The following is a 12,819-nucleotide window of genomic DNA, read 5'->3' as shown; positions in this document are numbered from 1 at the left end:
ATATATATATATATATATATATATATATATACACACACATATATATATATATATATATGAAATGAAGAAGCAATTCTAATTTCAAAATAAAATGTTGTACAGAGAAGTGGTTGAAAATGATTCAGTACAAGAAATAATTTGGATGTGGTTGAAGTTATAGATTGTACTCCACCTAAATCTTCTCTGATCTTTATATATAATATTGTGTGAAATTTGACTAGCGACTGTTGGTGCTGCTACCTATAGATCAATTTCAATATATAATTTACATTACCCCTTCTGCCACAATTTTCCTCACTTTTTTTTTTATATACTTTTTGTGGATGCATTTGTGGCAAAAATAAAGAAATTTTTATTATTACTATCATCATCATCATTATTATTATTATTATTATTATTATTATTAGTACAGTCATTCAAGTTCATCTTTTTGCATATGTGTGTATATGTGTATGTTTTAATTATTTTTTGTTTTCTGTCTTTGAAATTTGAAATATTTTAAATAATTCAGGTTTGTATTGTCGAAAAGAATTTGGAGAGAAGAAAAATCCAACCTCAATCTGTTGTCTGCCTGACTCATTTCACCATGCCTTATAGTAGAATTTTATAGGCTGAGCATGTTGGTGTGTATGATTGTATAAATGTGGTGACTGTCTTGAGTAGATGAGTGTGCATTTCTTAAGGTGGGAGTATATATGTGTGTGTGTGTGTGTGTGTGTATGTATTTGTATGCATCTATATTTATATATATTTGAAGTACGGATGGGTAAATGAGTGTAATAATTTGTGTATATATATCCTGAGAAGGCAAATGTGAATTCTTTTATGATGCATATATATATGGAGAGCTGTGTGTTGATGTGTATGCGTGAATACTTGTATGTTTATTTGAGCATGTGTGCTGACCTGTTCAATTGTAATCGTATGTTTACTAGTATAAGCATGCAGACATGTTCTTACTTGCATATGTTTGCAGGCAGTGTGATTTTGTGCAAGTAAGTGTTTATGCGAGTGTATATGGCAATGAGCTTTTTCTACACTTAACATGAGGAATGTATAATAATATGGAGAAAATGAACAACAGAAACAAAAAGAGAGGAGAGATGCAGAAACAAAGGGAGGAAGAAGAAGAGACAAAGGGTAGGAAAAGTGGGGGGAGAGAGAGAGAGAGAGAGAGAGAGCGTATCAATTTTCATATCATTATTATTGTTATTATTTTAATTATTATTATTAAATACTTTTCATCATGTTTGTATTTGATGTGTATAAAAAAAAAAAATCTCAAAATCCGAAATAGATTTTGTCCATTCTAGTTGTAAATCCCACACTGGAATAAAGTGTAATCAAACACCTCATACACTACATACATACAAATATGTATATACATATATATATATATACATACACATACATACACATACATACATGCACACATACACTCAGATGTGATACCAATGTTTTAATATAGTAAGGAGTGGAGAGATGCTCTCCCTCCAAACATGTCGATCCCTTTCCACAGTCGGTGTCCTAGTGCTGTCTCAATCAGCTTTAATTATTTATTTGCTCATCACATTTCCAAAATCACTGAAGGCCTGGTTGGTCCGTTGCTGGAATGATGTCGGCGAATTCATCAGATTGGTTGGTAAGCCTGCAGTAGCTGGCATGTTGAAATCGCCCCCGCCACTTACTCCCATCATGCCAGTTGGGGTTCCTACTAAGTTTCCAGTAGTCTGTGGTTGAATTACTGAAAAATGAATAAAAATAAATAAGTAAATAAGTAAATAAATAAATAAATAATTAAAGTACAAGTTTTCATTTTGCTTTGGCTTTTCACTGTTGCATTCATGTTTTTCATGGTTATAAGAATGTGATTTGAATGTTGCATGAAAGAATTGCAAGATGGTTTCTTCCAACCAAGATCTAGAGGCAGACCAAGGTTGGATAACATCCATAGTCTTAGCTGATCACACTTGGGAATGCAGTCAGAGAGTCTAATGATTTTTAAGACAGCATAGTGTGATTGTGGGGGTGCAATCTGGCTGCTATTTCTAGCACATCTTCCAATTGCCAACCCTTGTTTTTTGAGTAAGGTATTCCTTCCCGAGAAATAAATCTCACCTCTAGAGTGGGATGTGGATTTATCATAGGTAACATTTCCAAAGTAATTGTTCAGTTAAGTTATATAAGAAAAGTAAATAAAACTGTAACGGAAGCTTCTCTCTCGGTTGTATGCTTGTGAATGCGGACATAGCGGGTAACATCTAGCCTTCGGCCGGCCTTGGACCCTGCTGCGTCCATCACCCAGATTGATTGTTATTTGCGCTGCATTTATTTCGTGCCAGGGTGCATACCAACCAATCGTGGCCTTCTAATAAGGTCACGTGAGAGAGTGTTTTTCTGATACTTCTGGAGCCGATTTTTTCCTATAAAATAGCCTGCTTCATCCCAGACCTTCTGAGGTCTGGTCGTAGACCAAACAGAGCACCAACCAGCCAGTTTCCAGCGACGACGTCAACACCACAGTTCAACAGCTTACTGCAAACTCCACCTTTGATGCCACCATCAGCTTCTTCGTCGCCAGTGTCAACACGACTACTCAAAGCACACACAGACACACAGTTTACTGCTCTAATAAAACTTTCTCTTTCTTCATCTACCGGTTGTGTCTCTCTCTTTTCCTTGCTGGCATTTCCTCACATCCACATGTGAGTTGGCTTATGTTATTATATTTGTGTCGACCGTGCGACGCGTTAAAAGGAGCCGTTCCATTTGTCACAAAACTAAGGGGAGATAAGTAGTAAAAGAAGCAGCTTAAGACTGGTGATTGCTACCAGAAAGTGAACAAATGTCTTCTTTTTCTCAGTGGAATTATGCCAGAGAAACTCATTCAGATATGAAAGAAATAATTCGTCTGATGTTCCAAAGTGTCATCTCAACTTCCGTTTCATCCGCATTCACATATTCTTCACATTTTGTGTGTGGACATCTTGATCATGAGGATCAACAAAATGTTGTTGGTGTATAATCACTTTGTGTGTGTAGGCACCACCATTGAGGATACCAATGTTATTATATGCTCGCCATCCATCGCTGATTAAGTGTGACCCAAGCAAAATCTACCTTCATATCAGCTCAGTTAAAGTTTCTTCTGTGTGGTTGGGTACTTCGGCCAAAAAACACTTTCTTAAGACACTCTCTTTATGCCAACGAATACCCAATATCCCTTTGCTTCTTTTACTACTTATCTCCCCCTTAATTTTTATTTACTTTTTCATATAACTAAAGTGAACAATTACCCATTCCCAATTGTACTGGTTCTTAATGGGTTTAACAGAAGCATTCACAATACAATGCCTGGACTTATTCACTGGCATAAAGGGTTGCATTTGATGTCTTAATATTACAGCGTCAATACCCATGACACTTTACAACAGGGGTTATCAACCATTTCTTACCTATAGACCCCTTTGATTCCTATTTACTTGGATGGAATCCCCATAACCATTCAATGTTTTAAAAATCCTATTGTATTTTTATAATTAAATATTCTTTTCCACTCTAGGCACAAAGCCCAAAATTTTGGGGGAGGGGGCCTGTCAATTAGATCGACCCTAGTACACAACTGGTACTTAATTTATCGATCCCGAAAGGATGAAAGGCAAAGTCGACCTTGGCGGAATTTGAACTCAGAACATAAAGACAGATGAAATACTGCTAAGCATTTTGCCTGACGTGCTAACATTTCTGCCAGCTCACTGCCTTTTTATAATTAAATAAGTCTGAAAACAAGCATGGATGTTTAGAACAAAATTGTGACAATGTTATGCAAAGGGTCAGATGAAAAAAACAAAAACACTATGGATGAAGTAGTTTTAGATATTCGTAAAAAGACAGAATTACCATAGGCTGGATGCCTTTGATCATAAATTTGATTACTTGAGGTTGGTCTGGACTAAATCACAACATTAACCAAGTAAAAACTGAAACAAAAAGAAGGGGGAGAAAAAGTCAATAGATACCTGGTGAACCTCCCAAATTAAGGGAGCCCATTCTTTGGTTAAGACCTGAAGATGCAGCATTCATTCCAGATGGAGTAGTTCCCATGAACTGATTGCCAGGCGTTCCTGAAAGTGAAATAAAGGAAGTGATTTTGAAATTTAAAAAAAATCAGATAAAATAACAGTTGGAATAATAAATAGTGTTGGTTTGTGTAAGAAGTACAATCGGGGAAAATATATATTTTCCTTATTACCATTATTGGAATGATTAGACTGAATTAAAAATGAACAGATTTATTAATTTATCTACATTACTAATGTTGTGGTGTTAGTTACTCTAGAAAAGCAATACATAATCATTTACAAGATAACTTTGAAATTATTTTCTGTTTGCCTGTGTGTGTGTGTGTATGTGAGAGAGAGAGAGAGAGAGAGGAAGGGAGTGAGTGTGAGTGAGTATGTGCATGAGAGTGTGTGTGTGTATGTATGTCTGCACATGTATTTTTTTTGTACGTATATACCTATGTAAAAAGTACCAGAGCTGACGCCGCAAAAAAGCACCCATGTTGGTGCCATTTTAAGAGTACAGGTGCGAGTGCCACAAAAAAAGCATTGGTGCAAGTGCCACATAAAAAGCACTGGTGCGAGTGCCACATAATCTGCACCCATGTCAATGCCATGTAAAAAGCACCATGCTGGCACCACGTAAAAAGTACATGTACCAGTGCCACATAAGAAGCATTCATGTTGGCACCATGTAAAGAGTACCCATGTTGGCACCATGCAGAAAGCACCTGTGCCAGTATCACATATATAAAACCTGTGCTGGTGCCATGTAATAAGCACCCAGTACACTCTGTAAAGTGGTTGGCACTTGGAAGGGCATCCGGCCATAGAAACCATATCATGACAGATGACTGGAGCCTGGGCAGCCCTCCGGCTTGCCAGCTCCTGTCAAACTGTCCAATCCATGCCAGCATAGAAAACAGATGTTAAATGATGATGATGATGATATGTGTCTATACATATATATATATATATGAATGTATGTAAACAATGTGAATATATATATATATATATGTGTGTGCATGTGTGTATAAACATATAAGTGTATTTATATGAGTGAGTGAGTGTATGTATGTGTGTGTGCATGTGTGTTTGTGTAAAATAGAACCAATTTTCTGAGCTGTTAAACATTTTTATGTCACATAATGTTCAGGTTATTTTAAGACTAACCCTCCTACCAAGTGCAAAATGGTTAAGATATGCATCACTGCCCAAGGGATGATTAGCCTTTATATGGGTTATCTATTTACTGTCAGTTTACAGACTATTGTGCATTTGTTACATAATGAGCATACAAATATCTGCCTAGGAAGGGTGTAGAACAACAACAACAACAACAATAAACATAATAATAATAGTAATAAATAATGATTTCTTTTATATATATATATATATATATATATATATATGTGTGTGTGTAGCAATTTTAGGAATAGTGGGTTAGTCCACTATATTGTGTCCCAGTACAAAGACTAGAATTTTCTTTTATCAACTTATCAACCCTGAAAGGATGAAAGGCAAAGCTAAGTCCAGCAGTATTTGAACTCCAAACATGAAGGGCTGAAAGAACTGGCACAAAGTATTTCGTCCAATGCACTCATGATTTCAATAGGTAGTAATAGTAGTAAGTAATAATAAATATGGTTTTAGGTTTTGACACAAGGCCAGCAATTTTGGGAGAGGAGACAAGTTGATTACATTGACCCTAGTGTCCAACTGGTACTTATTTTATCAACCGTGAAAAGATGAAAGGCAAAGTTGACCTCAGCAGAATTTGAACTCAGAATGTAAAGATGAGCAAAATACCACTAAGTATTTGTTTAGCATGGTAATGATTTTGCCAGCTTGTCATCTTCTTCATAATAATAATAATAATGCCTTTAATATTTTTTTAACCTGATCATATCACATCAGATTTGTATTTCGTTTTCTTTTAGAACAACATTATTTCAAAGATGAGGGTGGAAGGAAACTACAGTCTACAGAAACTAACGATAATCTGTATCAGTAAAAGTTGATTAAATTTATGGGCATCTATTACACAATATTAATTATTAATTTTATGTCAATAATTTTCCGGCTGGCATATTTTCTAAAGTTACATGAAAGACTTTTACAGGTGAAGAGAGAAAAATAACTCTTCCCTTTAGAGATTCAATTCTTCAAGTTTCTATTACTGTAGAGTCTGTGAGATGACATGTAATAATTATACAAGAGTTCAGCTAGGGAAAGGAATTAATTTCCAATCATTTTAAGGTATCCAAATTGTGGAACAATCACCATTAGAGATATAATTCACTGCTATAAACATGAGGTTTGCTTTAAATGTTTCAGTTTATAAGCTGGCAGTAGTGAGCTTAAAAAAAAAATCTTTCCAAGTGCCTGGAAAATGCAACAGAAAATCTAAGTATTTTCTCTTGAATTATGCCACAGAACTGAAAAAATTGTTTCACCAGTTGGTTATAGAGTATAAGAATAAATAAAACACTCAAAGTTAATGAAAAATTTCTTAAATACTGTTTCACATCTTGTGTTTTGTTATGAACTGTCATACTGCAAAGAATAAATCAAGAGATATAGTAAAGAGAGAGGCTAGATGAGAAATCTAGCCTCCAAATTTCCAATATTTTATGAATATTGACTCAATATGATCTTAATATGGGCATTCACAACTAAATCAGCTCAAATGAAATCAAGAATTACTAACTCTGCTCTTATTCACTCTGAACAGAACTGTAGAAAAAATTAGAATGAAACTCATTTTATTTTCTGCCAGTCTCTCTTGTACTTGCAAATCATGTATCTGTTTATTTTTCTTACATTTTTTTTCTTTTGTGGTGGTGTTTGAGTTACAGGTGATTTTCTACAAGGGGGAAGGATTTTACTGGTGATTTTTATTATTGTTGTTGTTGTTGTTGTGAATAAACAATAGAACATAGGACCAAATACTCAATATTAAATCTTTTTTCCTTTTAGAGTCTCAATTAAAACCCCACCAAGAGTTGATTCGTAATCATCCCTACAGGGTTGATAAAGTGCTAGGCATGTACTGAATTCAATTCAATCGACTATACCCCTTACCATACACATTGTCAGAGATTATCATCAATATTATATACATAAACGCATACATTATCATCATGGTTTTAATGCCTACTTTTCCATGCTTGCATAGGGCAGATGAAATTTCATTGAAGCAGATTTTCTACAGCTGGATGCTGTTCCTGTCACCAGACCTCACCTGTTTCTAAGCAGGATAATATTTCTCCTGGTCTTTTAAATAATGAACAATTCAATGACAGGAGTTTTTCCTACACACACACACACAAACATCCCATATGTATTGTGAGTTTGACAATAGGTACACCATGTTCTTGCATGTCATAAAAGGCAACTAAAAGACTTGATATCAGGAAGGGCATCCACCTATAAAACACTGCCTCAAAAAATTGCTTTCAACCCATACTAGCATGGAGAAGCAGATGTGAAAACAATGATCACACATACATACATAAAAGCCAAAAGCTGAAATAGAGCAGTGCACAAAAAAAAAAGTCAATGGTTAAAATATATATATATATATATATATATATATATATATATATATATGAAAAACAAGATAGGCAAAGTTCTGTTTTCCACCCAATACTGTGAAATAGAAATGAAAATAAAAAAATAAAATGCACTACAAAAGTAGTAAAGAAAATAACCAAACCAAAGAAAACTTTTCAAAAGAACAGCTAATTAAAAATAATTGAAGCTGATGACATGACAAGTGACACATTTTTGTAAAGCCCAAACCACATAGACACACAGACAACCAGGTGTGTGTGTGTGTGTGTGTGTGTGTGTATGATTACATATGTTTGTGCATAAAATGCCAAAGAAGCTAAAATCAAAACAAAAAAGTTCAAAGAAGCACAACACAAAAAAACAGTGATTGACAATGAATGATGACTATTGGGGAGGGGGGGGGGAGAGAGAGAGAGAGAGAGAGAGAGAGAGAGAGAGAGAAAGAGAGAGAAAGAGAGAGAAAGGTGAAACAGAGAAGGAGAGAGATCTTTGTGAGATAAAGCATGAGAATATCAAGGTAAGGCAGGTTAGGCAATGGAAAGACAATGCCAAAATAATCATTCTTAATTAGTTATAAACCATGCCTTGAGTTTACGTCTTTAGGTATGGTACCACCTATGTCATAATATTAATAATGATTAGGTCTTATTTAAAAAATATTAATATGTTAATAATCATACTAATAAAGATATTTTGGAAATCAAAAAATAAATTATTGAGGCATCAATTCCATTTAGTTCAAAGGTCATGCAAAATAAAAAGGAAAAAGGAAAGAATAGAATTAAAAAAAAAGATAACAAAACCATGCAGAAAAAAGTGGTTCCTGGACTGAAGTTCACAACATCACACAGCCAAAGAATGATAAAATACTACATAGTGATGGTGCAAGTGGAGATTTAGAAAGATACAAAGTGGAAGAAAAAGAGAGACAGAGATGAGCAGGAGAGGCATGATGAAGGAAGAAAAAACTTGAACAAGTCTAGGCTGAGAACAGCAAAGTACCTGACACTGTTGCATTGGGGTAGGTTGTAGACGATGCTGCTGCCGCTGCCGCTGCCGCTGCTGTTGCAGAGTCAGGGTACCAAATAACTACGCCTGTACACGGAATGGAAGAGAATTACACACTTAGTACCAAACCTATTCCCACACACGCCTCTGACTTAATTTTTTTTTATCTTTCTTATTTCCTCCTCCTCTTCTGTTACCTGTTTTGTTTGATTCTGTTGTTGACTCCCCCATCCTTTCCAAACATTGTATGCATGTGAGAGCATGTATGTACATTATACATATTCACAAACATACATATATTTCTTCATATACACACGTACACAACATTAATGTGCGTATGCAAGTGTTTTTGTGAGAGAGTTTGTCTATGTAGCCATTTAATCAACCCATACCATGGTTTCAGACGGTAAGCTAGTGGATAGTAGTGAACCTTATTGGATGTAGTACAGATGTCTGTCCATCAACTGCTATAACAGACTATATATATATATATATATATATATATATATAATACAAATGAGATATGAGCATATGCATGTATACATACATATATGTACATACCTACATCTACATGTATATATAGTTGCATATCCGGGTACAGGGCATCAAAAAACGTGGGCAAAAAAGGAACGGGAACATAAACAAAGCACTGTAAACTTAAGGTACTTTTCTTTCATGAATCCAACTATGTAAGGTTACTTGCTCTGACAATGCAAGAAGTATGCAATTTCCTAAACACCAGCCTGCACATGCCATCTTTCATAACATATATAAATGATTAAAACACACACACAAGCTATGTTTATCCTGCATATTAAGCACCTAGAGTATCTGCATTAGAATATCACTTCATCATCATTTAATGTCTCATAAATTACTTAATTAATAAAGTCATTTTAGATGCGTTTCAGTGAAGATAATGGCCAAATTATGCAATCTGGAGCCATTTTGCACACTTATGGCACACCCCTCAGATATGTGTGTTTGTTTGTGAGTGATAATTTTATATTACAATTCATGAGAAACAAAAGTCTTCAGGAATTTTAAAAGTATGCAAATTTTGTCACTCCAATTTTTGTGAGTTTATTTCAGCAGTCAACTGTTTGGAAACAGATTTGCAAAGGAGGAATTTTGAAGCACATCTACCAAAACCTAACATCATAAAAACACTCATTCAATCTATAACTTCCTTGAAATAATATAAATAATTCATCACTTGAGTAAAGTTTACAGTGTAAATTTGAATGTAAACAACCATGTAAATATTGAATAGCATGGCTGAAAGATTGACTATTGAATTTTAAACATCACAGATTCTGTTTCTTTTTAAAAGCAAATATGTCTGAAGAGGCTTGTGACAAATTTTCTTTCAGGCTTCTTAAATGCATGAATGTGTTGACAAAATCAAAATTTAAAGAAATTTTTGGTTTGGCTGATATAATTCCTAGAGACACTGACATTGACAGTTTGGATGTTAGCACAACAGATTAGAGTTTTTGAAAAACAATTACTGCTAAAAGAGCAGTAGATCAGTCATGAGCCCAATGACTCATAAGACCAGAGCTTAACCCAGTTGCCATGGCAAACTGAGATTACAACTTACAACACTCTTCCCCTGAATGGGATGCCAGTTTATCACAAGATTAAATTCCCAGCTATTGTTAGAATTCATTTACAACTAAATGAACTGGAGTAGCATAAAACACAATGCACTTGGGAATTGAAACCATGATCTTATGAACATGGGTGCAACACCCTAATCACTAAGCCATAGCCTCCCTAAGGTAGCAATTGCTTACATTCTTTAACATTTATAATAAATATTTTAAGGCCATCCCCCCACCCGCCCAGCAGCAGAAATTAATCCTACAAGCCCTGTGACGGTCTTCTCCATTTTTTCCTCTCCTCTACATTTCTCCTTACCAACTTTCTTTCTCTCATTTCCTCTTCCATCACCTTTAGCCATGTCTTTCTCAATCTAACCCCTTTTGTCTACTTCTTTCCACATTCACTTCCATCACTTCATTCACCCAGTATTTCATTCTTTTTCAACACAGGACCCAACTATTTCATTCTGTTTATCTTCAAGACATTTATAACTGACTATTTTCATAATCCTCTGCAATTCATTGTTTTCCTCCATTTTTCAGTGATACTCCAATAACCCACATATTATTATTTTCACTTCAGTTTTTTTTTCAACACTTTTCTGCCACTCCACATTACTTAACCATGATCTACTTTCATAAATCATAGCACTTCTTACACATGCAGCAGACACCTTTCCTTTCAATTTCATAGACACTTCTCTGGTCAGTAACATGCCACTACACTTGAATATGTCAAGAACTTCTCAAGGATGAACAACTGTAATACTAGAATTATACTACATGCTAGGAAAATGCACCTAAAATTTGACTGGTCTCTGCAGATTAAGCAGTTGGCCTATTCTACACCCTCAACCTTGATAAGAGTCTCTTCTCTCCTAATCACAAAGCACTACACTGCAACCACAAACATTTGTGTCATCCACAGTATATTGTCAAAAATATGGTCAGAAATATTTCCCTATACCACAGCTTCATTATACCCCAACAAAGTTCAAGCATACAGATATATATGTATAAATCTATATTTATACATATTATTTCAGTTTTGAAGTTGAACATATTGTGGATACTAAAGAGGACTATTATCTTCTAAGAAGCAAAGAAGGCAGAATCTTGCTGCTAAGTTTTATGACTTTGCCATATCTAATATGCTCCAAGTAATGAATGGAGTCAGGTATGTTTGAGTGATTGAGTTTCTATATGCAGTTAGCATGCTAGCTGATCCTTTGCTAAGGACGAATGATTACAGGTGTTAGGCAAGTTAGTGCTTCATGGAGCACTTCTTTGAAGTTAGGCCCATGTAGTTCTTATCCGAGGAGACTGTAGTAACCTTTGCTGAATATATCAGGTTTGTCATTAGGCACCTACTATTAAGGGACCAGTTTTATGGAAATCAGCAGTTGCAGAACCTTACATTTGGGTTTGTATGATGAACAGTGAGTTTTCTGCAGTTGAGTTCTGAGATTTTCTCTAGGGTTCTCTCACCTAAGATGTTGAATTTTATTTCTTTGTAAAATTGTTTTGCAAGGAAAAATATTTGCAAATACAACCTTGTGACTCTCTCTCTCTCTCTCTATATATATATATATATCATCATCATCATCATCGTCTGCTTTCCATGCTAGCATGGGTTGGACGATTTGACTGAGGACTGGTGGTCCAGGTGGCTACACCAGGCTCCAATCTGATTTGGTAGAGTTTCTACAACTGGCTGCCCTTCCTAATGCCAATCACTCCGAGAGTGTAGTGGGTGCTTTTACGTGCCACCGGCACGAAGGCCAGTCAGGCGGTACTGGCAACAGCCACGCTCGAAATGGTGTATTTTATGTGCCACCTGCACAGGAGCCAGTCCAGTGGCACTGGCAACATATAATATATATATATATATATATATATATATATGGAGAAAAGAAGTGTATTCCCATGCAGGAAAAAATATAGAATTTGTTTGGGGTTTAAAAATGCACCTGAATCTCAAAATGTATAGTTGTTTTTAAATTTTGTAATGGATTTATTCAAACACCAAACCAGTTTCAACAATTTTTTGCTTATCAATGGTACAAACAAATAAATAAAGGGTTTAAGAAAGTTTAAAATAACTCTTCTAAGCCCTTTATTCATTCAACTACTTATACCATTGATAAGCAAAAAAAAAAAATCGACAAAACCGGTTTGGTATTTGAATAAATCCATTACGAAATTTAAAAACGACTACATGTTTTGAGATTAGGGTTAGGGTTCAAATCCCCAAACAAATTCACTTATATATAAATCCCTAGTGTGTGTGTGTGTGTGTAAATGCATAAATACCCATATAGGTACTTATACATTTACCACTAGCAACTCAAGTTGTGAGATTCATCAATTTTACAATGGAGTTTCAGTTCATTCACTCTTCATGCCTTTAATTTGCAACTTTGCTCAATAGCCAACAGTAGGTTTGGCTCCAGCAGTCTGGTTTCTTCTTAACGCATTACATGCCAATTAAGAATTACTATGAACATGGGCACGTTCATATATACTTATACAATTGTTTGAATAACACACACACACACACACACACA

General features: G+C 35.1%; 1 protein-coding gene across 6 annotated transcripts in view; it reads right to left on the bottom strand.

Annotated features, from left to right (window-relative positions):
• Positions 1-202: 202 nt before the first annotated feature.
• Positions 203-12,819, bottom strand: part of LOC106871733 (clathrin interactor 1) — a 172,755-nt gene continuing 160,138 nt past the window's right edge. For 5 of the 6 annotated variants that reach the window (XM_052965741.1, XM_052965736.1, XM_052965739.1 and 2 more), the window contains 3 exons: positions 8,640-8,732; positions 4,020-4,124; positions 203-1,744 (listed from right to left, as the gene is read on the bottom strand). In XM_052965741.1, coding sequence (XP_052821701.1) covers positions 1,557-1,744; positions 4,020-4,124; positions 8,640-8,732 — 386 coding nt within the window. In that variant the 3' untranslated portion in view covers positions 203-1,556. The remainder of the gene's footprint in view (positions 1,745-4,019; positions 4,125-8,639; positions 8,733-12,819) is intronic. The other variant, XM_052965738.1, reaches the window with a different exon arrangement.

Source organism: Octopus bimaculoides, chromosome 2, assembly GCF_001194135.2.
Source record: "Octopus bimaculoides isolate UCB-OBI-ISO-001 chromosome 2, ASM119413v2, whole genome shotgun sequence".
NCBI lineage: Eukaryota > Metazoa > Mollusca > Cephalopoda > Octopoda > Octopodidae > Octopus > Octopus bimaculoides.
The sequence above is the reverse complement of the archived record's forward strand: the minus strand, read 5'-3'. Positions and strand labels throughout refer to the sequence as shown.